We start from the raw sequence: 24929 nt of genomic DNA on the forward strand, positions 1-24929 counted from the left end.
TATAATGTCACTTTGTAAAAGAAAGATACTCAGTTCTGTGGCAGAGAACCAGGCTTCCAGACACTCTTGTATTGTTAGTTGAAGATCTTGTAGTGTGTTTGAAGGAGTTATTAGGTGCAAGACTAATTAATGTATATTATTTAAGAGGAGTATGTAGAAAAATGCAAAAGCGTTCTAAATCAGACTTCCCCAAGCTATCTGCCCCACAGTAGTCCTCAGGCAGAGTAGCAATAATTGAGACTTATATGCATGGAATCCCAGCTATTTGGAGGTGCTCAGTTTTGGAAGCTTGCTTTAAACATCTCATTATATTCCACACTATATTTTGCCTGTTTGAGAAAAGAATGCTTTTCTGAGGATCTCCTTAACTTCCACCCAGTCAATTAACATTTTGAAATGGCAATGCTATAATCTATTATTTCAAGAGATACAAATATAGAAAAATAAAAATAAAAAACAATAAAATCCCTTACATAAACTGTCCAAACAATACTGGTGAGGGATGATCTTTAAAGGTAATGTCTTCAGAGACTGGACCAACCTGAGATGAAATTCCACCAACCATAAGGTCTCCTGGATGATGGTACTTGTGATATGGAGGATATGGATGAAAGATGCTGCACCTATAAGTCATGCACACCACATGGGGATTCAACACTAGCATTAAGATCAGTAAAATTGCCATTCCCATTAAAAGGGCAAAAGAACCCCTTTTATTCCTAGAACAAAGCCATTAACATTTCTGCAATTTACAGATCTTGAGTCTTTAAATCTGAATCTTGATCTATTGAGGATCAAACCTGGGGATCCTTATCCATGCAGAAGCCAGCAATGTTTCTCTTGATCTCTAAATAGTATCCATATTTTAAGAAAAAGAGAGAAAAGCAACATCTTACGTCAGTCTTTGTTAGTGTTGGGCATTGAATTTCCATGGGATTTGGATTGACAGTAGAATTAATAATAGTAATTTAGATGCACAACAAGAAGGTAATTTTTAAGTCAGAGTGCAGTTCCCTAGGGAAAACCTGAAGAAATCATGCTTTTTAAAGTTCAACTATTGTTTTCACTTAAATTCTTAAAGGAACTAGGGCATTTGGCAAGGATGAATGATGAGGAATATTTGAGTGATTGAAAGCCATTCATATTTTTGGAACTTTGATAGTGATATTGGGCCAAGTGATCACACCAAGAGATATGCTTGAGATTTTCATGGTTTTGTTTGAGATGGTATTGTGAAGGTGGCTTGCTGATAATATAAGCCAACTTTGGATGATCAAAGAAATTAGCAGGCCAGACCTAAACTTTATAAATGAAGAGCCATCAAATCATTGATTGTAATATAAATATGAATCATTTCTGCCTAAACAGGAATAAGTGGAGTATAGTTATAGACTGTTCAGTCCAAATCACTGAGCACCAAACACACTCAGAGACACAGAGAAGGACTCAAAAGAAGTAGACTGCGGATATTATAATAAACCTTTTTATACTGAACATTTGTTTTAAATTTTGCCACCAGAAATTTTCTTGACATAGTCAGCAGTATTTGGTGTCCCTACTTTGACACTGATTTACATATGAAAAGTGGGCTATTTATTTTATAACTCAGCCTTTTAGCCATTAAAAATTTTAAAAAGCAAAATAAAAATAACCCCTCATCTACTTCAATGTTTCTTTTCTTTTTAAATGAGAAGTAGTTCATTTATTGTTTCTTTCACAAAATCAGGTAGCAGCATTAACATAAAGTCCTCGACTTACAACAGTTCATTTAATGACAGTTCAAAGTTACAATGGCACTGAAAAATGTGAGTTATGACCATTTTTCATACTTACAACCGTTGCCGCATCCTCATGGTCATGTTATCTAAATTTGGACAATTGGCAATTGACTTATATTTATGATGGTTGCAATATCCAGAAGTCATGTGATCACCCTTAGCAGCCTTATGACAAGCAAAGTCCATGGGGAAGCCGGATTCACTTAACAACCGCATTGCTAACTTAACAATTGCAATAAATCACTGGCAAGAAAGGTCATAAAATGGAGAAAAACCAATTTAACAATGGTCTTGCTTAGCAAAAGAAATTTTGGGCTCAGTTGTGATCATAAATCAAGGATTACATGTATACAGGAAAAATATAAAAAAATACAGAAAGATATCTCCTAGCACGTAAATAAAAAGTCACATATTTTATATGTGAAAATTTTATCCTATATAAGAAACACACCAGATTATAATTTATTGCTATTAAAATAAATGATAAAATGCAACCATGTTTGATAAAGCTGTTTCTGTTTCTGAAATCTTCAATTCTTTAACTTTCTCTGTGATTTTTTTTTCTAATGTGGCAATTGAAGATGCTAATTGCTAATCCCTAATTTAGCTGTTGTATCATCTAAAGTTTTCCAGGGTTGCAAATTATTGTTTTGGCTGCTATAATTAAATAAATAATTTTATTTTTAAGCTTTTGGATTGGGTCTGTAAATAAGTGTAGTAAGCCTAACCCTGGTCGGTTCTTTCTTTAATGATGATACTGATCTCTCCAAAACTTTATGACAAAGCCATAAATGAGCTACAGAGAAGAAAAGATAGTAAAAGCCATATCTGTATTGTGTTTTCAAGTATTGATAGGAATGTGCATACATAGTATTAATAAGCCTTATATACTGTAAATCTTGTAAAACACATAAGCATCTATCAGATATTTAACAGAAGACTAAAGTTAAGCGTTGATGAGGAGTTCTATTATGTCCTTAAATTCCTTTACCTTAAAGATGTTTTCCCCTTTATAGACAAAGCTAATTAAAATTATGTTTGAGATGTTACTAAATTTCTATGTCCTTTATTCCTACAAAAAATCTATGAGGTATTGCTGCTTTGAACAGAATCTTTGAATTTAATCAGAGAGGTCAGAAGTTGGATGGAATTGGGTCCCTTTTAAAATACCTTGGAAATTTGAAAGAGCTGGAGATTCAGTGGAATTTCTAGCTTTGAAGAGAATGAAATATGTTTGCAATTTTCCTGCATGCATTAGAGACCAAAGAGAAATGTGGCTCTGGTGTTTATAGCTTACTGTTTTGCTGGAACCTATTTAGGCAGGTTTATTTCAAAGATTTGTCTATATTTCTCTTTCTTATCTGATAATTTCACTTTTGGCATTCTCAGATCATTTAATTTGCTAAAATTTTAAGTTTATGTATCTTTAAAGATCTAAATTCCACTGAGTTCAAATGTCTTAACCTCTAGTAATGGGAAAAGGATTATAATCTCAAAATGAAAGTGACATTATGTGTTAAACAATATCCCACATTTAACTGCTCTTGTGTTTTTAATCAGGAATAATAGAAGTAAACTCAGCAGGCTAGCTATACTAGATATGCCCATATTTCTTAAATTGGCAGCCAATCTTATAGTACATTTGACATTGCATACATGGCCATGTGACAATGGGATGGTGCAACCAGTTATAAATGCAAACTGGTTGCCAAATGCCTAAAATGAAATCACATAACTACAGGGTTTGTATGCAGAAGTTGGAACTTCAAGGACAGGTTATAGGTAGCTTTTTTGAAGTCTGTAGTAAATTTGAATGATCATTAAGTGAGGTCTATCTCACTTGGTACCACATTGACCCCAGAATGGAGAATAAAAACAAAGTTCCAGTTTAGTTACATTACAGGATATTTCTTTTGGTTTTGTTTTTAGGTTTACCCTTTCATATTGGTAGTTTTCTAACTGACTTATGATTACTTAAAGGTAAAGGTAAAGGTTCCCCCGCACATGCGTGCTAGTCGTTTCCGACTCTAGGGGCCGGTGCTCATCTCCGTTTCAAAGCCGAAGAGCCAGCGCTTGTCCGAGGACATCTCCGTGGTCATGTGGCCGGCATGACTAGACGCCAAAGGCGCACGGAACGCTGTTACCTTCCCACCGTAGTGGTCCCTATTTTTCTACTTGCATTTTTACGTGCTTTCGAACTGCTAGGTGGGCAGAAGCTGGGACGAGTAACAGGCGCTCACTCTGTTACGCGGCACTCGGGATTCGACCCGCCAAACTGCCGAACTTCTGATCGACAAGCTCAGCGTCCTAACCCACTGAGCCACCGTGTCCCTTTATGATTACTTAATTATGATTAATTCTAAACAAGTGCCCTACTGCCCTAACCCCCCTCATGACTGTTAGATTGTTAGTGCCATTTGTTTCCTTCTATCCACTAATAGGAAGTGAAGCAGTTTAAAAAATAAATGTGCTTTGGGAAAAGATTCTGAAAAAAAGACTAGTTTCAAGAAATGATTAGAAGAGATGAGATACATGCAGGTTCATTTCACTTTGTCAAAATCTGATAACTTTCCATAAATATCTTAGATTGCATACAGAGAAAGAAGTCTAAATTAAGAACATTGAGAATAGAGGGAGAGACTTATTTTTGTCTTATTAGTTGTTTTCTGATATTTAGGCCAGGCCTGAATACAATGATATAACATTTGGGAAAAAAGATGCAACCCAAAAGCCCAGCACCAGAGGCTAAGATGGAAAAGATCTCCACAGCCACCATGTATTTCCCTTTGGAACTCAGGTATGCTGGCACAAAGGACAACCAAACACTGCAAAAGACCAACATACTGAAGGTTATGAACTTGGCTTCATTGAAAGTGTCAGGTAATTTCCTGGCAAGAAAAGCTGTGATGAAGCTGATAAGAGCCAGAAAACCCATATAGCCAAGGACACAATAAAACATGGTCACAGAGCCTTCATTACACTGCAGGATAATTTCTTCAGTCACTGAAAACATATCAATATCTGGGAATGGGGGAGCCATTGCCAGCCACAAAATGCATATACTTGCTTGGATCAGAGAACAAAAAGCAACAATGGAATTGGCTAATTGTTTCCCCACCCACTTCCTCATTATGGATCCTGGTTTGGTGGCCATGAAAGCCAGAACTACCATAATGGTTTTTGCCAAGACAGAAGAAACAGCCATTGAAAAGATAATGCCAAAAGTTGTTTGTCGGAGAAGACAAGCCACTTTTCTTGGTTTACCGATGAATAGCAGTGCTAAAGTGAAGCAGAGCAGGAGGGAGATGAGGAGTGTGTAGGTCAGGCTCTGGTTGTTAGCTTTGACAATGGGAGTATTGTGGTTCCTCATAAATATTCCTAATATAAGGATTGTAGATAAAGAAAAGGTAAGTGCAAGAGATGCTAAACTGATCCCTAAAGGTTCTTCATAAGACAAGAAACTTATAACCTTGGGAATACAGAAATCCTTTTTCTTGTTTGGATAGTATTTGTCTTGGCATTTGAAACATTCATTTTTGTCTGAAATAGAAGAAATTGTATAACATTAGTATTTCATGCATATCATAAATCTGGCCAGAGTGTTATCATACGATTGGTTATACTATTAGGCAGCTATTTTGATTAATGCATATATAGGAAGGCCTACAGATATCATATAATCATGCTTGGTCTGATACTCAATATGATCTTCTACTCTTGCAGATTGTATTTAATATTAAGATTAGAAGCTTTGTATGTGATTAGACAAAAGGTGTAATAAAGATAAATTGCTTTAGTAAATGTAATCATTTTTTCACTTTAAAGCTATTAACAGTATTTGGATTTTTGAAGTTACAACAGTTCCCCCACAAAAGGTAGTACATACGACCCAGTTTCAAAGTTGCATCAGCTACAGCACCCCTGCAGTTAGTCATCCTTATGACCAAAAACAGAGATGTTGCAGTGTGTCCCCCCTCCCCATCCTGCCTGGCCAGAGTCCTACAGGTGCTGGGCCTGCTTTGTCACTTCAATGGGTTTTTCACACTTCTGTCTACCTTGGTCGTCAATCACTCAGTTACTTTTTGAAGATTTCCTTTGTCCAGGAGGTCAGGGTATGGAAGGAGGACAAGCTGCTCTATTGTTGGGCCACACAGCACAATCCCACATGTGACCATCTTTTTTTTCTGAGTACAGCCACAAACTGCTTCAACCCAGCAATCCATGCAGCCTGGCAGATAATCAGTTTGTGGATATGTGGCATGATTGTGGAAGCACAAACTTGGAAAATGATAGCTGCATATAGGACCCAAGCAATGGAGCAGTTTGTTTCTCTTACTAAACCTAGTGTTAACTTCACCAGCATTAATGAGGAAAAGAAAACCACTCTGTTTGCTTTCCCTTGCTAATGTTAACATTAGCATCCCAGTGATAACTTGTGCCTGCATTTGGCTCCCCATGGTCTTTCCCACTCTTGAACCTCCCACTCCCCCATGTTCCACTTAATGATTTGTACATGTGTTTAACAATTGTATTGGGTACAGCAGGGATGGGGTTTATTAATTGAGTCAGTTCACTTAATGGCATCTCAATTACTGATATAATGGGTCCATTGTGACTATAACTTGAGGACTACTTATATTATCCAGTATATATCTATCTGCCCACCAAGATTGGAAGGCAAGATATATTGCAGGTTCCATCTGTTAAGGAAGTAATAATAATAATAATAATTTAATTTGTATACCGCCCTTCTCCCGAAGGACTCAGTACATCTAGTGCCATATAAATATGTTTCATAAATGAATTAATAAAATATTTCTTATCATGTTGGGTATTAAAAGATGCTGCATCCTATTATTTTACATATCTAAAAACTTCTATTCACTTATGTTAATATACTTGTAATTTTATAATTTTGAGATTCAAATTTAATATAGAAAAAGTGAATCATAATGTAAAATGAAGCTATATGAAATATAGCAATTCCCAATGGATAGCTTCATATATAAATGAGGACTTTATTTGATTATTTATCAGGAAGCTGTTTTATTAAATAAAATATGAACTGTTTTTCAGGAATTTTTTTAAGGGTGAAATGTGAATTAAAACCTGAATAAAATCAGTAATTATGTTCTGATCTTGCCATTTTGTAATCTGTTTGTAATCTGTTTCCTAGATGCCCTTTTTGGTCTAAAGGATCTTCTGTTCCCTTCAAAATTAGTTCAGTGGTGTTAAAGACTCCAGATGAGAAAAAGTTGGAGAAAACTGATCAAAAAAGTGTTTAGAGACAAGTTAGTAATAATATTTGATAGATTCTTTAATGGCAGTTGTTAGATCTATAAGAAAGGTGTCAACTTCTCTCTCTCTCTCTCTCTCTCTCTCTCTCTCTCTCTCTCTCTCTCTCTCTCTCTCTCTCTCTCTGTGTGTGTGTGTGTGTGTGTGTGTGTATACATACATACATGGATACAAAATTAGGTAATCTCTGTTGTTAATGCATTGAGACAGCTCGACATTCTGGTAAATAGAAGTTTTTAATCCTCACATCTTAAAAATGCTTTCTAAAAAATCTACTTGTTACATTACATTATTCTTTTATTGCCTGAATTTATTTTGAACAAATGGGAGAGGATTACCATTCTCAGTTGAAATTGTCCCTTCTGGGCAGGGAATGCAGTCATAGCAGCAAAATGGCTCTCCTTCCTTCACTTTTTTGCTGAAACCAGGATAGCAACTATCACTGCACACAGAAAGAGGTCTCACCTAAAATGAAAGAGGAATGTTTTACATTGGAGAATGATACAAGAAAAGCTACAATTTGACACCAATTTAAGTTCAAAGGGCCTACTCAAGATGACTTAGTTGATACACTAGAAATTATTGTTACAGATGGATAAACTGCTCTATTTCGTAGCCATTTCACTTTTGCATATCTTCACTCTGTGTACTAAGGTGACAAGTTGCCTTGAAATTGTAAGTTGTGAATTATTTTCTCCCAAATGTTCACATCTAAATGTATTTTCATCTACAATAAAGTATGTCTTTGTCTAAAAATATATAGGTTTTTGTTCCTTTGGAAATGTAAGTTTGAATAACTGCAATCCATAACTAATAGGTAAGCTTCTCAGCTTTTCCATATATCCATTTGGGGAAGATTATAAGAATCATAGAATTGAAAGAGGCAATGTAAGCCCTCAACAAAAAAACAATGGTTTATGAATCAACAGCAAGATGCTTACTTGACCTGTTCAAAATGTCTCTCTGAGACAATAAGTCTATTTCTGATCCTTATCAATTTGCATATATGCATTCAAAATACCATTTTGTTTTTTTCCTGGACTTCAAAGAACCCTGTTAAATTGTATGCATCTATTCACAGAAACTAGGAAAATTGTATTCAACTACAGAAATATTTACCCTTGCATGATTTGATATTCTACATTTCATTTTAAATTGGGATTTTAATTCATTATGTGTATTAATAAAAGAAGATAGTGGCCACTGGATGTAATGAATAAATTTATGCAAAAACTTCTCTCTAGAAATTAAATCAAATATACTTTTTAGATTAAGAAATGCAGCACATTGCTTTCTAAATTTTGTAGCATATTAATGCTGTTGCATTAATAATATTTGCAGTCTTCTATGAATTTCCCATCATCAATTCCTTACTTAAAATTTTAGCATAATGATTAATTGCACTTTTTAGCAGATTAAAAAGAAGTAGTTTACAGGCATATCTGATTTATAAGAGAACTATCAATGCTATATCTCTCTACTTTGCCCCAATGGGTGATGGTATCATTTGCAAAGAGTAGAGGGTTAAGCACAAGTACCACATAATTCCTAATTTATCCGATCAATGGAGTCATCAAGATTATGACAAGCTAGACTTTTTGAGATTAAATAAAAAAAATCATTAATTTGATTATTTCTTGGGGTTCACAATACCTATCCATTTTATGTTTTATATTATATAGCCACCCATTTCACATACCGGTATGTGACCTTTTGATTTGATGACCAATTTCTGATGTTAGAGGTGACCATTTTCAACAACTCTGAATTTTTCAATCCCAATTGTCAACAGTCCTGGATTGTTTAACCCCACTAAATTGCTACCAGACTTGACTAGAAAGAAACAAAACCCATTCCTTATGAAAGGGAATTTCCTGATTCTAGCAAGTAAATATGTTCTAAGAAATGTGAAATAGCAGCAACTTCCCTGATAAGTAAATGTGCCTCTCCAAATATATTTCTTTAAAATTTAAAAGGAGAATAACTAATACAGTGAACAATTTAGTTATATCCTTTTTCTTTACCATCTAATTCTACCGGAACTGGAGTTATCAAGAAACCATGGTACAGAAATTACATCTCAGCAAAACATAAATATTAAGGACAGTTTTCACAATAAATGAAATAAGAGAGAAAACAGAAATGATAGTTAACATGTATACAAACAACAAGTAGTATCCACTAATGTGAATTCTCTTTCATGAGGGAAGTTCACTTTTCCCTAAAGTTTAATTTAGGAAATGTAAAAGTATCTGAATTTTTAATTTTCCACATGACCTAAATATTTTCCTTTCCAGCGAAGAATCCTAGGAAGCAAGCATTCTCAATATCGTAGAATTGTAGAATAGACAGTAAGTGACCTGATGGCTTTCTGTGAACTGTCAGAAATGGTTTTTGGCATTGGATCAGGACTTTAATCTAAATCCATCTTTACAAAATTATGGATATTGACAGATGTGCTACCCTTGTCTGTGATGTGTTATGTTTCTTGTTCTTTTTATGATTAATTTTAATTGTTGTTCATCATCTAGAGTCATAGTCTTCCAACAATTTTTACATAATAAAGAGAAAACCCTGGCAATTAGAGTAGACATTTGTAGATCAGAGGAGCAATTATTCTATAAATTCATATACTAAAATTAATTTACCTACTTTTTCAAGAGACTGTTGAACATGAGGAATTTCCATATCATAATAGAGACACATAATTCAAAATCATGATAATTAGATCTGATTATTAGGCTGATAATTAGATCCTACCTGGTTAAACCAACTGTGCCACATAATGACCTTTTCATCAATGGTTAAAAGTTCATCTGGTGGAGCCAAGTGATTCACCTTCCCAACTTTCACACGAAAAAATGATTTGTTTGGGAAGGCAAGCCAGTTGATGATATCAAATCCAGCTGCTACTATTCCATTCTGATCAAAAAATACCAGATCTCCAGCGCTGTTGTTAAAAGAAACGCCCCTCAGAAAATAATTGATCTAGAGCAAAAAATTAAATGCCAGTTTTGAGAACATTTTCCTCTTCATGATGGTATTTTCTTTTGAAGTTAACCAAAAAAGAACTTTCTAGACTTCTCTCTCTCTCTGACTGGAAATCATTTATGAGGCTCAGTGGGAGAAGCCAGATTGGTGTGCATTAGGGAAGAAACAAAAGAATGAATTACACTACTATTCCCTTAAGTTTACCACAAACTCAGAATGGTGGTTAATAGAAAAGTAATCTGATTCTATTACACCCCAAAATATCTAAATTCTAGAGTTAAACATGTGTTTATTATAATCATATTAATAGATACACCATTAAAATCCTAAACATGGAAAAGTGCCCAGCACAAATCAGTGTACAGTATTGTATTTATATCGTATTTTCAATAATAATTAAAAGGAATTCTGATAAAATTCTGAGCTTTTGTTAAATTGCTAAGAGATGGGAAAACTACTGAAATTCAGACCTACTGTAGTTTTGCCATCATACCTATGTACATGATGCTCCATCAGATGAGGGTGGTGCCATTACCTGCCAGAAGCCTTGATTATGTATCCTCCCTCCTTTTCTCTCTGCCATAACTTTGTGTTTATGTTTAAAAGAGGACAGAGCATGTAAGGCATTAGCTATAGCATACAGAGCATTGTAACTGCTGTAACTATGACCAGTCATTTTCATTTCAAAAAGAGATCCAGGAAGGCTCTTCAGATCCTCTGTTCCATTGCAAATATTGTCAGACACATCACTCATTGCCATATTAGGAAAAACACAGCTGAAAGCTTCTTGCCAGAACAGACTGATGAACCCATCTTCCTTTGCACTGTAGGGATTTTTTTTTCTGAATAAATGATTTGAATTCCGGTAGCTCAGCAGAGTGCATTGACAAGGAGAGGGCACCATGGATTATATCTGTATCCCAATGGAGTTGAAAAGCTGATGAAGTGAATTCCATCTGGGCTGTCATTATCCACACAATACCTTTTGGTTTACTTTTCACTGGTTCCAGCTTTGGCATATATTGTAACCACCTCAAGAACATCATAGAGAAAGATTCTCCATAAATCACAAATGCATTAGCTTTACTACTCATGATATGTTCATATACTTTTACCCCCTGCTGAAGCATACCATCAAGTTTAGTAATATCACTAAATTTTGGGATTCTTTCAATAAAAGAATAACAAATACCCTTTTTCGAAAGAAGTGGAATCATAGTTTGTGCCATTTTTTCTCCATGATCATTGTCCATGATAAGAAACCCAATCCAGATCCATCTGAAATGCAGGAGCAGTGAGACAATTCCTGCATATTGAAGTGGTTCTGGGGGAACCATCTGGTAGAAAGAAAGGCCTGGAGTTTTATCATTCATAAGGGGAGGGAATCCATAAATCAGCTAGATAGAAGTGGATAAAAATAATGGACACATGTATATAGTACTTTCAACTATTATCACAATCTGCATAGATTATATTAGCAAACTCATACTATTTATTTGGTGTATGGCCATTTCCCAGTTGGGGTCATGTTGGTGTTCATGTTGGTATATATACAGTGCTTTTTTTGTAAAAGAAAAAGGTGCCGGAACTCACACATGTCATATAACCCGCCTTGCCTACCCTACAAGGTTCTATCCAAAAAAGGTGCTGGAACTCCGTTCTGAGCGTTCTATGAGAAAAAAAGCCCTGGGTATATATAACAATTTCAACATTGCTACTTGAAATGATGTTTGTCGTTTTACTAAATTTACTATATGCTTCATTTCTGCATAAATCCTATGGGTCATTTGAACCATTCCTTTAAACTGAATTGAATCACTGAAGTGATTTAATGTATAAAATTCACTTATGTTCCTTTGAAGTAATTTGAAGAGATTTCAAATGTGGGATTTCTCTCTCTCTCTCTCTCTCTCTCTCTCTCTCTCTCTCTGTGTGTGTGTGTGTGTGTGTGTGTGCGCGTGTGTGTGTCTCTCTGTGTGTGTGTGTGTATTCCTTGGATTTTCTGACTTTGTTGTATCTTATACATTTTATAGATAAGAACACTTGAAGAACTAACCTCCACTATAAGTAATTTACTTTTTTGTAAAAATATCCCAGGGATACATTATCTGTTGACCATCCCCTAACTCTGATGTATGACACAGATACATTATCACACCTTATACTTCTTTTTTGACAATTAAAACATCAAAACACAAAAGGTAAAAGTAATTCCAATTGTGTAGTCTCCTGGCCATTACTATAGAAGAATTCTATGTAGAGAATTCAGCCCTTCTCTCCCTTTTTGGAAGATAACAAATGTCACAAGTGAAAATAAAATAAAACTTTATTTTAAAAAGCTGAATTCTAAACTCTTGTTAATTATAGTATGCACAAAAAAGAATAATTACAATTACAGTTAACAATTGTTCAAATCATGGGTCAGAGAAGCTGCAAAGGAAAGAAAAATCTACAAATGTCTGTTCCATGAAAATATATTGGAAAGGTTTTAAAAATATTCTTATAGGACAGTTTTTCAAATGAGTTTTATGAACAAGTCTGAGGTTTGAATAAAAAGTTGAAATTATACTGAGCTTGAACAAAGAATTTAAAATCCCTCCCCAAGACATAAAGGTAAAGGTAAAGGTAAAGGTTAAGGTTCCCCCGCACATGCGTGCTAGTCATTTCCAACTCTAGGGGCTGGTGCTCATCTCCGTTTCAAAGCCGAAGAGCCAGCGCTTGTCCGAGGACATCTCCGTGGTCATGTGGCCAGCATGACTAGATGCCAAAGGCGCACGGAACGCTGTTACCTTCCCACCATAGTGGTCCCTATTTTTCTACTTGCATTTTTACATGCTTTCGAATTGCTAGGTTGGCAGAAGCTGGGACGAGTAACAGGCGCTCACTCTGTTACGCGGCACTCGGAATTCGACCCGCCAAACTGCCAACCTTCTGATTGTCAAGCTCAGCGTCCTAACCCACTGAGCCACCACGTCCCCCTCCCCAAGACATATATTGCCCTAATTCCTTTTCCTGAACTTTTTTTGTGATGGATGGTCGGTGGGTAGGAGGGACTCAAAATAGTATTCAGAAGCCCAATTCTTTCCCAAACTCAGTTCATACATGTTTCCCAATAGTATAAGAGATGCAACATATATCTCTTATTAATCTTTCAAATTTAAATTGATACCGGCAATCACTAAATCTTGAACCTAAGATTAAATCTGGCAAATTTGCACTTTAGTGCTAATTAATATTAGCTCTTAACAGTTATTGAAAAGCTTGGCACCTTGACTAAAAAAACAACCCCAAAAAATGTTCAGCAGAGCTATATATTATTTATTTATCATGCTCTCCCAATCAATAGATTTGCCCTGATAAAATGATAATTAAGATCAAACTTAAACACAGAATATAACTGTCAGATGCAATGCATTATCTTTGATGCAACAAGCCATGGTTGACTTCTTTAATTAACTAGAAGTAAAATAAACCAATCTGACTGTATGAGGTAGAATACAAAAACAACAAAAAATGGTTATGAAATATCTAAAAGTACATAACACCATGTCTTGGATATCTTCAAAGATATGCATTCCACTTACAAAATGCACTGTAAATGGATGGAGGATTGAAACTAAGTAGTGATATTTACAAGAATGTGACTCTTGGATTTGCAGGGATAAATCCTTTTTTTCCATTCCAGGACTTTGTAGTGCAGTGTAGGACTGGAATGCAATACAATATTCAAAATAATTTTTTAAAAATAAAAATTATGTTAACTTGGCATGCAGATAGATAAATATATCTCACCTGTGGTTTCTTATAGGTATCCAAAATAGTTGCCACATGAAGAGAAATTTGTGCATCCAGTCCTCCAATAACAGCTACTATATCATTCTGGATGTTACATACATAGTTGGGGACCAATTCCTCCACTGATGATAGAAGTTGCAGGGTGGCCTGGTACGTTTTTTGGGCATTATCACAACTATCATAGATGCAGACACCTAAGGTGAGATTGGGTAAGATCTGTGGGTTTTCATTGATCTCCTTAACTGCAAATGCCATAGCCAGGATGTGCTGGTAATTCTTAGGAATTAAGCTACAATGAAAGTTGCATTCCATATATCAGAAGGCCATTCCACGTTGACCAGCTTTTGTGTTTTAAAGAGGAATTCAGCAGGCTGGCTGCACCATTTTTCTGACCTTGTCAACTCAAAGCTACCTGCATTTACTGTTAAAATGCATGGAGATGATTTACATTTTTGCACAAACCTTGCCTACTATATTTGGATTTTTTTCCACCATGCACATTAGGGAAGGGAAATATGTGAATTTTAGGTTCTTCAAAAAGTTTCTTTTTTTGTAGGTCATGGTATCCAATTCCAAACTATTCTCAGATTTTATATTAAAAATAACCTTAGAATTCTGTATAGTATTTTTATATGCATTTGTCCAAATAATTTTTTACTTGCAAATTTGCCCAATGTACATAATTTTGAAAAGACTATGCAAATTCACATTCATGTTTACTTTAGTATTCAGACAAATACAGATATCCTTAATACAAATGTCTGGATTATTCTTTATTTACAAAATGATAGAGATGAGATTATACATGGCAAGTTTACTTATTTTTTAAAGTAATAGATTTGTGGTAGAACTGAAATCAATTTTAAAAATTGTGACTTAGATGAAAGCTATACAAATAAAACAGTGACTATTTTTAACATTTAAAGGATGAAGGAGATAAATTTACTGATCATTCTTTGAAAGAACAGGAAAATTACAATGTTTTAATGTTTAATGTTTCATTGAAGAAGAAATTACCACAAAAACTGCAAAATAAAAGTGTAACAGACCAAACATGATCAAGACCATGCATGAAGTGGAAGGAAGGTTGTCAAGGATAAAACTGGCTTAATAAAGTGATTTGGCAGGTGAAAAACAATGAAAGGAAGATAGTGAAAGTGAAATAGAAAGAAGTTAGTCTTGAAACCAGCTTTCCCCAGTGTGGGTTCTCTGCAGGAATGGATTCAATTCCCAGGGTTTCTCAGCTGGCTAGATATTTCAAAGAATTATGACAGTCAAAGGCTACACTTTGGGGGAGGGTGGTGGTGGTGGTTTCCTGAATTTCAGGAATGCTGCTTTAAAATTCTGAATATCTGCCATAATATATTCTTCCTCAGATGATCTTTCCTCAGCATCTTACTATCACCCAGGCAAAGTATTGTATTAAGACAACATTGCTCATTTTGCTTAAACAAGTGACCAAACTGATTGAAAAATGAAGCAATTATCCAGTTTCTTACACAAACTCTCCTGGCAATACTGGTGAGGGTGTTTTAGTGAAGAGGACTTCTTTTGGGATGATGCCAGTCTGTGAAGCAATGCCACCAACAATGAAATCTCCTAGTTGTTGGTATTTATGATATGAAGAGTATGGATGGGTGATGCTGCACCTACGAGACTTGCAGACTATGTGAGGAAGCAGCACTAGCAGCAAGATCAGTAAAATGATATCCATGCTCTGGATATCAAAAAACTCTTTTGCTTCTATAGCACATTAGCATTTCTGCAATTAATAGTATCTGGTCTTGAATGGTGGTTTCTGAAATCTGAATCGTGGACTTTGGGAATGGTATGGGAAAATAACACTCTTCATCAGTCTTAATTATAAGGTTCACTGAAATCCACAGGGATTCGGAAAAGCAACAGAATTAAACACAATCATTAAGATAGACAAACAAGAATTTAAGTTATCAAAGTTTGATTCCTTATGGAACTGCTGGAGAAGCAATGTTTTCCTGAGTTGAAAAGTTTTTTCCCCTCTTACTCAGGTAAAATATGATACAGAAAGATCTTGACAGACTTGAACATTGGGTGCTATCTAACAAAATGAAATTCAATGGTGAAAAAATATGGTTCAGGCAAGAAAAACCAAATGCACAGGTAGAATATAGGTGGTTTCCTGGCTCAATAGTGGTAGCTGTGAGAGGAATAATAATAATAATAAAGTTGGAAGGGATAGGAGCTCATCTAGTCCAACCCCCTGCTCAGGCAGGAAACTCTATACCATTTTGGACAAATGGCTGTCCAGTCTCTTCTTAAAAACTTCCAGTGTTGGAGAATTCACAGCTTCTGGAGGCAGGTTGTTTCACTGGTTAATTGTTCTAACTGTCAGGAAGTTTCTCCTTAGTTCTAGGTTGCTTCTCTCCTTGATTAGTTTCCATCCATTGCTTCTTGTCCTGCCTTCAGGTGCTTTGGAGAATAGCTTGACTCCCTCTTCTTTGTGGCAGCCCATGAGATATTGGAACACTGCTTGTCCTTCTCTTCATTAAACTAGACATACACAATTCCAGCAGCCGTTCCTTATATGTTTTAGCCTCCAGTCCCCTAATCATCTTTATTACTCTTCTCTGTACTCTGTACTCTTTCTAGAGTCCTAGTGGACTCTTGGGGTCCTAGTGGACAATCACTTAAATATAAGCCAGCAGTATCCTACAGCTGCCAAAAAACCCAATGCAGTTTTAGGCTGCTTTAACAGAGGGAGAGAATCAAGATCGTGAAATTATAAGGTTAATATCACTTTATAAAGACTTGGTAAGATCCAGTTTTAGTCACCATGATATAAAAAAGAGTACAGAGTACAGAGAAAGAGTACAGAGTACAGAGAAAAGCAATGAAGATGATCAGTGGACTGGAAGCTAAAACATATTAATTATGGTTGCTGGAATTGGGTATGTCTAGTTTAATAATAAGGGACGCGGTGGCTCAGTGGGTTAGGACGCTGAGCTTGTCGATCAGAAGGTCGGCAGTTTGGCGGGTCAAATCCCAAGTGCCGCGTAACAGAGTGAGCGCCTGTTACTCGTCCCAGCTTCTGCCAACCTAGCAGTTCGAAAGCACGTAAAAAAAAATGCAAGTAGAAAAATAGGGACCACTACGGTGGGAAGGTAACAGCGTTCCGTGCGCCTTTGGCGTCTAGTCATGCTGGCCACATGACCACGGAGACGTCCTCGGACAAGCGCTGGCTCTTCGGCTTTGAAACGGAGATGAGCACCGGCCCCTGGAGTCGGAAACGACTAGCACGCATGTGCGGGGGAACCTTTACCTTTACCTTTAGTTTAATGAAGAGAAGGACAAGCAGTGTTCCAATATCTCAGGGGTTGCCACAAAGAAGAGGGAGTCAAGATATTCTCCAAAGCACCTGAAAGCAAGACAAGAAGCAATGGATGGAAACTAATCAAGGAGAGAAGCAACCTAGAACTAAGGAGAAATTTCCTGACAGAACAATTAATCAGTGGAATTACTTGCATGTTCTGGCTGTCTGGTAATAATTGGCCTTAGTTATGTGTCCGTCTTTCCATTTTTTGTATTTTTCCTTTTTGTCTTTCAGTTTTTCAAAGAGATCTTTGTGCAGCTATTCTGGTTTCTTCTTGAATTTCTTGTCTTTCTTTTTCAGTGGCATTGTGCTGGTATGGGCTTTTATGATCACATTTTTCAGAGTTTCCCACACTTCTTTTCCCCTTTAGGATTTTCATCCATGTGTGGATCTGGCGTACATCACGGAGACTTGGTTGGGCTCGGAGGGAGGGGTTCCTCTGACTGAGTTATGCCCTCCGGGTTTCCATGTGCTACACCAGCCATGGGCTCAGGGTAGGGGTGGTGGGGTGGCGGTGGTTGTCCGGGAGACTTTATGCCTGCGGGAGACCACCATTGTCCAGATGGCCGGGAGTGAGTCCCTCCTCCTGAGATGTGGCCCTCGGGTTCAGTTGGGCTTGTTGCTCACATACCTGGTGCCCAGCTGTGTGGCAACAACCCTGCCTGAGCTGCTCGACACCCTCTCAGGGTTGGTGGTGGAGTTCCCCAGGCTTATAGTTCTGGGAGACTTCAACTTGCCTTCACTGGGAGGGTCGTCTGAGTTAGCTCGGGAGTTAATGGCTTCCATGATGGCCATGGGCCTGATCCAAGTGATTCAGGGCCCGACTCATGTGGGGGGGTCACACTCTCGACCTGGTGTTCCTGTCTGGACAGTGGTTGGATGATCTGGGAGGGGGTTCAGCAACCATTGTTCCCGTGTCATGGTCAGATCACCATCTCCTGTGGCTGGTCTTCCCTTATGCCACCCCCCCCGCCGCTGGGCTGCGGAACCGACCAGGTGGTTCCGCCCCAGGTGCCTAATGGACCCGGAATGGTTCCAGATGGTGCTTGGGTCTATACCCATCGCCCTCACCCACAGCCCAGTCGATGCCTTGGTGGATGCCTGGGAAAGGGTGGCCGCCGGGGCACTTGACTGTGTGTACCCTTGCGACCTCTGACCCGGCGCAGATCCCGTTGGGCTCCATGGTTCTCTGTGGAGCTCCGGGAGATGAAGCATCGGAGACTGGGTCTAGAGAGCAGTTGGAGGTCCAGCTGATCCGAATCTGATCGATTGCAGTTAAGAACCTTTATAAGGTCTTATCTTGTGGCGATGGGGATGGCGAAGTCTAATTACTTCGCTACCCTCATTGCGTCTGCAGATAATCACCCGGCCGCCCTGTTTAGGGTGACTCGCTCCCTCCTTAATCAGGAGGTGAGGGAGGATCCCTTACAGGGATGAGCCGAGGAGTTTAGTCATCATCTGGTGGACAAAATCGCTCAGATCCGGGCCGGTCTGGACTCTGACTGGGCAGAGTCTGACGTGGAGGAATCGGACGGTCTTGAGCATGTTATCTGGACTGAGTTCGATCCTGTTTCCCCTGATGATGTGGACAGGATCATGGGGAGGCTGAGCACCACCACCTGTTTGTTGGATCCGTGCCCCTCCTGGCTGGTTTATGCGGCCCAGGTGGAGACACGAGGCTGGTTCCAGGCAGTAATAACTGCTTCTTTGAAGGAGGGTGTCTTCCCTGCCGCTTTGAAGGAGGCGGTGGTGAGACCCCTCTGTTGTGACTCAGGGTCAGCCTGTGGGTCCGACAGCCGGCTCCGATGTATCGGAGGACTCAGATGTGGGGGAGGAGGGAAACGAACCGGCTGATGATGATTTGGAGACTTTGCAGAGTCCTCAGCCGGGAACCTCTGCTCAGCTGTGTGAGCCCGAGAGTGCGGAGGATGATGACCCACAGCTGGCCCTGTTCAAGGACGCCCGACGCAGGAGGCAGTCGAGCAGGGACAAACAAAGGAAGGCTATGGGACTCCTCGGGAGGAGGCACAGGGAGACCACGCCCTGAGCTCTCTATAAAAGGAGTGTTTGGGGAGGGGCTGGTTGCTGAAAGCAACTCTTTTGCTTGAGAAGATAAGCTCTTGTGTGTTTACTATTAAATCTTGGCAGAAGCCTTTTAGCCTTGGACGCTTTCCAGTCTCTTCTTTTGATTAGGGGTGCGAGAAGAGGGCTGGTTCAGAACAGTTTGCTTTCAGCCACCCACCCCTTAATACTACGATGGAGCAGCTTCTTGCCGAGAATGCCCAGCTCAACCAGCAACTCACCTTGCTGGCCACTCAGGTGGCACAACTGCAGGCTCAGGTACATGCTGCCCCCCCACCCAGGAGGAAATGTCAGATAGCTATGCCGGATAAATTTGCTGGTAAACCAGAACTGTTTCCTGCCTTCCTGGGACAATGCCAGCTTTATATCAGCGTGAGAGCAGCTGATTTCCCCACTGACCGAGATAAGGTGGGATTCGTGTTGAGCCTTCTGTCGGGAGATGCAGCTCGTTGGGGCACGCCTCTGTTGGCACAGCCTAGCCCTTTGTTGGATAACTTTGGGGGGTTTTGTGACCATATGCGCCTCATGTACGAGGACCCGATTAAGGCGCAGACCGCCACCCGACGTCTGAAAGCTTTGAGGCAGGGTCAGCGCCCCCTACAGGCCTATATCAGCGATTTCCGGCTGCTTAGCCAGGATTCCGCCTGGAATGAGGCTGCGCTCGTGGATGCCTTTCAGGATGGCTTGTCAGAGGAGATGTTGGATGAGCTGGCCCGCGTGGACATTCCCTCAGACCTGAATGGGCTGATCCATCTTTGTCTGCGGATCGATGCCCGGCTGCAGCAGCGTAAGAGTCGCCGTGCCACCCCACAGACCCCTGCCGCCCCTGTTGTGCGTGAGCCCCCAGTCCAGAGGGAGGAGCCAATGGAGCTGGGTGCCGCCAGGTCCCGTCTATCGGTGACGGAAATGGACAGACGACGATCGGAGGGGTTGTGTTTTTACTGTGGGGACCCTGGACATTTGGCTGCTTCTTGCCCGAAGAAGCGTCAGCGGGCGTCAGTGACCAAGCCTGCCCCGAGAAAGTCCCCTGCTTTGCTATCGGGAAACGGCCCGAGCCCGATCTAGACGGTGTGAAAGATCGGGCGACCCACAACGATCACGCCGAGCGACGCCGTTCCGACGGTGCCTGTGAACCTCCACGGCATTTGATTCTGGAGGCACGACTGATCCTTCCTGGCAAGCCAGAGGGGATTCCGGTCCATGCCTTAATTGACTCTGGGGCTACCACTAACTTTATGGATTCGGCCTTTGTGGCCAAATGGGCTGTTCCCCAGTGTCCGGTGGATCCGCCCATGCTTGTGGAGACCATCGATGGTCGAGTGCTCCTGTCCGGGCCTATCACGGCCGCCACGCAACCCGTGTGTATGGCCATCAGTACCCATGTGGAGGCCATTCAGTTTTACGTCACTTCGGATCTGCACTTCCCCGTGGTCTTGGGACTGGCGTGGCTCCGGGCGCATGATCCACAGATCTATTGGTCTCAGAACTTGGTCACCTTCCCAAGTTTGCAGTGCGTGGACCACACCCGCCATATCTGTGCCGGCCAGGTGGAGGGTTCCCCAGGGGTTTCCTTGCCTCCCGAACTGTCCGACTTTGCTGACGTGTTCAGCGAGTCAGAGGCGGACCAATTACCCCCGCACAGGCCCTACGACTGCTCCATTGACCTAGTCCCTGATGCGCCTCTCCCAGTGGGGCGTTTGTACTCCATGTCGGAGCCCGAGTTGGCTGCATTGCGGGACTTCCTGACAAAGAACTTGGCTCGTGGTTTCATCCGGCCCTCGTCCTCGCCAGTGTCTGCGCCCGTGCTCTTCGTCAAAAAGAAGTCGGGCGAGTTACGGCTTTGCTGTGACTACCGGAAACTCAACGCCATCACGGTGCGTAACCGCTACCCGCTGCCCCTCATCCCCGAGCTCTTGGACCGACTCCGGGAGGCTAAGATCTTCACGAAACTGGACCTGCGTGGAGCTTACAACCTCGTCAGGGTTCGGCCGGGTGATGAGTGGAAGACGGCGTTTGGTACTCGCTATGGACATTTCGAGTACACGGTGATGCCGTTTGGCCTGACCAACGCCCCCGCTGTGTTTCAGCATTTTATGAACGACATCTTTCGGGATCTGTTGGACCAGTTTGTTGTGATTTACCTGGACGACATCCTGATTTACTCCCCGTCGCGTGAAGCGCATCATCAGCATCTCCGTCAGGTCCTGCAGCGCCTCCGGAAACATCGGCTGTTTGCCAAGTTGGAGAAGTGCCAGTTCTACCAGGTGACCATTGATTTCTTGGGCCACCGCATTTCTCCTGAGGGCATCGCCATGGAACCGAGTAAAGTTGAGTCGTTGCAGAGTTGGCAACCCCCGCGTCGCGTGAAGGATGTTCAGCGACTTCTTGGATTTGCCAACTACTATCGGACATTCATCCCTGGCTTTGCTGCCTTGACAGCCCCCCTCACCCGGCTCCTGCAGAAGAAGACTCGGTTCCAGTGGAACGCCCCCGAACAACAGGCGTTCCAAGCTTTGAAGGACGCCTTCATGAAGGAGCCCATCTTGAAGCATCCTGACCCGCAACGGCCGTTTGTCGTGGAGGCGGACGCCTCCGACATTGCCATTGGGGCCGTGTTGCTCCAGGCAGCGACGCCCAACGGTACCCTTTTCCCTTGCGCGTATCACTCTCGGAAATTGAATCCCTCGGAGCGCAACTATACCATCTGGGAGAAGGAGCTGCTGGCCATCAAGGCGGCGTTCGAGGCTTGGAGGCATCATCTGGAGGGGGCGCGGCATCAAATCGAGGTCCGGACGGACCACAAGAATCTGGAAAGCCTGCAGACCGCTCGGAATTTGAACCAACGCCAGATCCGGTGGTCCCTCTTCTTTGCGAGGTTTGACTTCCGGGTGCGGTACATACCAAGCGGGCACAACCAGAGAGCGGATGCTCTGTCCAGGAAGCCCGAGTACACCCGAGTGGAAGACAAGCTTCCGCCCAGGACCGTGATCCCCGTCGAGTCTTTTGCTGCGGTGCGGGAGCCGGTGGATATACGGGCTCGGATCCGGGAGGCGCAGCAGCAGGAGGCGTGGGTGGCTCAGCGGAAGGAAGAGGTGGGGCCAGATTCGCCTTGGTCGGTCACGGATGGACTCCTGTATTATCGTGACCGGCTCTATGTTCCAGGAGGGCCACTCAGGGGACTCGTCCTCAGCCAATGTCATGATAACCCGGCTGCGGGGCATTTTGGCCTGTTCAAGACTCTGAACCTGGTCTCCCGTACATTCTGGTGGCCCCGAGTCCGACACGATGTCCAGTCTTATGTCACCTCCTGCGTCCCATGCAGGCAGGCCAAGTCAGCGACAGGGGCCCCGCCTGGTTTACTGCAGCCTTTGCCAACGCCCAAGAGACCCTGGGGGGCTGTGTCCATGGACTTTCTGACGGATCTACCCCCATCCTCCGGCTTCACGACAGTGTTTGTGGTGGTGGACATGTTGACCAAGATGGCGCACTTCATCCCCTGTCGCGGCTTACCGTCAGCTCGCGCCACTAGTCGCATGTTCATCCAACAGGTGTTCCGGCTGCACGGCCTTCCCGATAGAGTCGTCTCCGATAGGGGGGCCCAGTTTACAGCCCGCTTCTGGCAGGAGTTGATGCGGGCGTTGGACATTAAGGTTTGCCTCTCGTCCGCGCATCATCCTCAGACCGACGGGGGTACCGAGAAGGTCATCGGCATCTTAGAGCAGTATCTGCGCTGCTACGTTAACCTGCAGCAGGACAATTGGGTGGACTATTTGGCCATAGCCGAGTTTGCCTTTAACAACTCGCAGCACACCTCCACGCAGATGACACCGTTCTTGGCCAATGTGGGTTATCACCCCCGGTTTTTCCCCCTTTCTCCCGTGGACTCACCGGAACCGGCAGCGAACGAATTCATGGCGGAGTTACAGGCGATCCATCGGTTGGTGCGACGGCAGCTGGAGAAGGCCAAGGCCGACTACAAGAGGTTCGCCGATCGGTCGAGAAGGGATACGCCTCCACTATCGGTGGGGGATCGGGTCTGGCTGTCCACCAGGAACCTACCATCCACTCGGCCGGCGAGGAAGCTGGACCACCGTTACCTTGGACCGTTCCCAGTCGAGGCCGTCATCAACCCGGTCGCCTATCGTTTAACTCTGCCACGTTCCCTGCGCGTGCACCCCGTCTTCCATCGGTCCTTGTTGGTCCCCGAACAACCGGCTTGTCCACTTCGCCAAGCGGAACCTCCCCCATCAGGACCTCGTGATGGCGACAGCACCCCCGAGTACGAGGTCGCCAGCATCAGGGATTCCCGCTGGCTGAAAGGTCGCTTCCAGTACCTGATCGAGTGGAAAGGGTACGGGCCGGAGGACTTCACATGGGAAGACGCGACCGCCGTTCATGCCCCTGCGTTGGTGACTGCGTTTCACGAACAGTTCCCATCCCGACCGCATCCGGATCGGCAGACCCGGGGGAAGGGCCCTGCGGTGCGGGATAGTGTTGTGACTCAGGGTCAGCCTGTGGGTCCGACAGCCGGCTCCGATGTATCGGAGGACTCAGATGTGGGGGAGGAGGGAAACGAACCGGCTGATGATGATTTGGAGACTTTGCAGAGTCCTCAGCCGGGAACCTCTGCTCAGCTGTGTGAGCCCGAGAGTGCGGAGGATGATGACCCACAGCTGGCCCTGTTCAAGGACGCCAGACGCAGGAGGCAGTCGAGCAGGGACAAACAAAGGAAGGCTATGGGACTCCTCGGGAGGAGGCACAGGGAGACCACGCCCTGAGCTCTCTATAAAAGGAGTGTTTGGGGAGGGGCTGGTTGCTGAAAGCAACTCTTTTGCTTGAGAAGATAAGCTCTTGTGTGTTTACTATTAAATCTTGGCAGAAGCCTTTTAGCCTTGGACGCTTTCCAGTCTCTTCTTTTGATTAGGGGTGCGAGAAGAGGGCTGGTTCAGAACACCCTCCTCAAAAAGCCTGTCCTGGACCCGGCTGTTTTAAATAACTATTGTCCAGTCTCCAACCTTCGCTTTTTGGCGAAGGTTGTTGAGAGTGTGGTGGCGCATCAGCTTCCTCTGTTCCTGGAGGAAACTGATTATCTGGACCCATACCAATCGGGTTTCAGGCCCGGATACAGCACGGAGACAGCATTGGTCGCGCTGGTGAATGATCTCTGGCGGGCTCGGGACAGGGGTTGTTCCTCTGTCCTGGTCCTATTAGATCTCTCAGCAGCTTTTGATACCATCGACCATGGTATCCTACTGCAGCATCTCAGGGGGTTGGGAGTGGGAGGCACCATTTTACGGTGGTTCTCCTCCTATCTCCTGGGCCACTCACAGTCGGTGTTGACGGGAGGGCAGAGATCTACCCCGAGGCCTCTTGTTTGTGGAGTTCCTCAGGGGTCGGTTCTCTCTCCCCTCCTGTTCAATCTCTATATGAAGCCACTGGGTGAGATCATTCGTGGTTTCAGGGTGGGGTATCATCAGTACGCTGATGATACCCAACTTTTTCTTTCCACCCCAAACCAACCCAGCGATGCCCTCGCCGTGATGTCCCGTTGCCTGGAGGCAGTCCAGGTCTGGATGGGGAGAAACAGGCTTCGTCTCAATCCTGCCAAGACTGAGTGGCTGTGCATATCGGCATCTCGG

The 24929-nt window shown here is 42.3% G+C and overlaps 1 protein-coding gene and 1 pseudogene across 2 annotated transcripts; both read right to left on the reverse strand.

Annotated features, from left to right (window-relative positions):
- Positions 1 to 4419: 4419 nt before the first annotated feature.
- On the reverse strand, positions 4420 to 9779 carry LOC308676324 (vomeronasal type-2 receptor 26-like; the record flags this gene model as incomplete). Its single annotated transcript, XM_081342137.1, has 3 exons — positions 4420 to 5318; positions 7412 to 7538; positions 9726 to 9779. 3 exons carry the CDS (start codon positions 9777 to 9779, stop codon positions 4420 to 4422), a joined length of 1080 nt encoding a protein of 359 aa, XP_081198263.1.
- Positions 9780 to 10557: 778 nt separating this feature from the next.
- Positions 10558 to 11194, reverse strand: LOC308676325 (vomeronasal type-2 receptor 116-like; annotated as a pseudogene). Its single transcript has one exon. The product of its transcript is annotated as a vomeronasal type-2 receptor 116-like (transcript).
- Between the last annotated feature and the right edge of the window lie 13735 nt (positions 11195 to 24929).

This window comes from Vipera berus (genome assembly GCF_964194415.1).
Source record: "Vipera berus genome assembly, chromosome: W".
NCBI lineage: Eukaryota > Metazoa > Chordata > Lepidosauria > Squamata > Viperidae > Vipera > Vipera berus.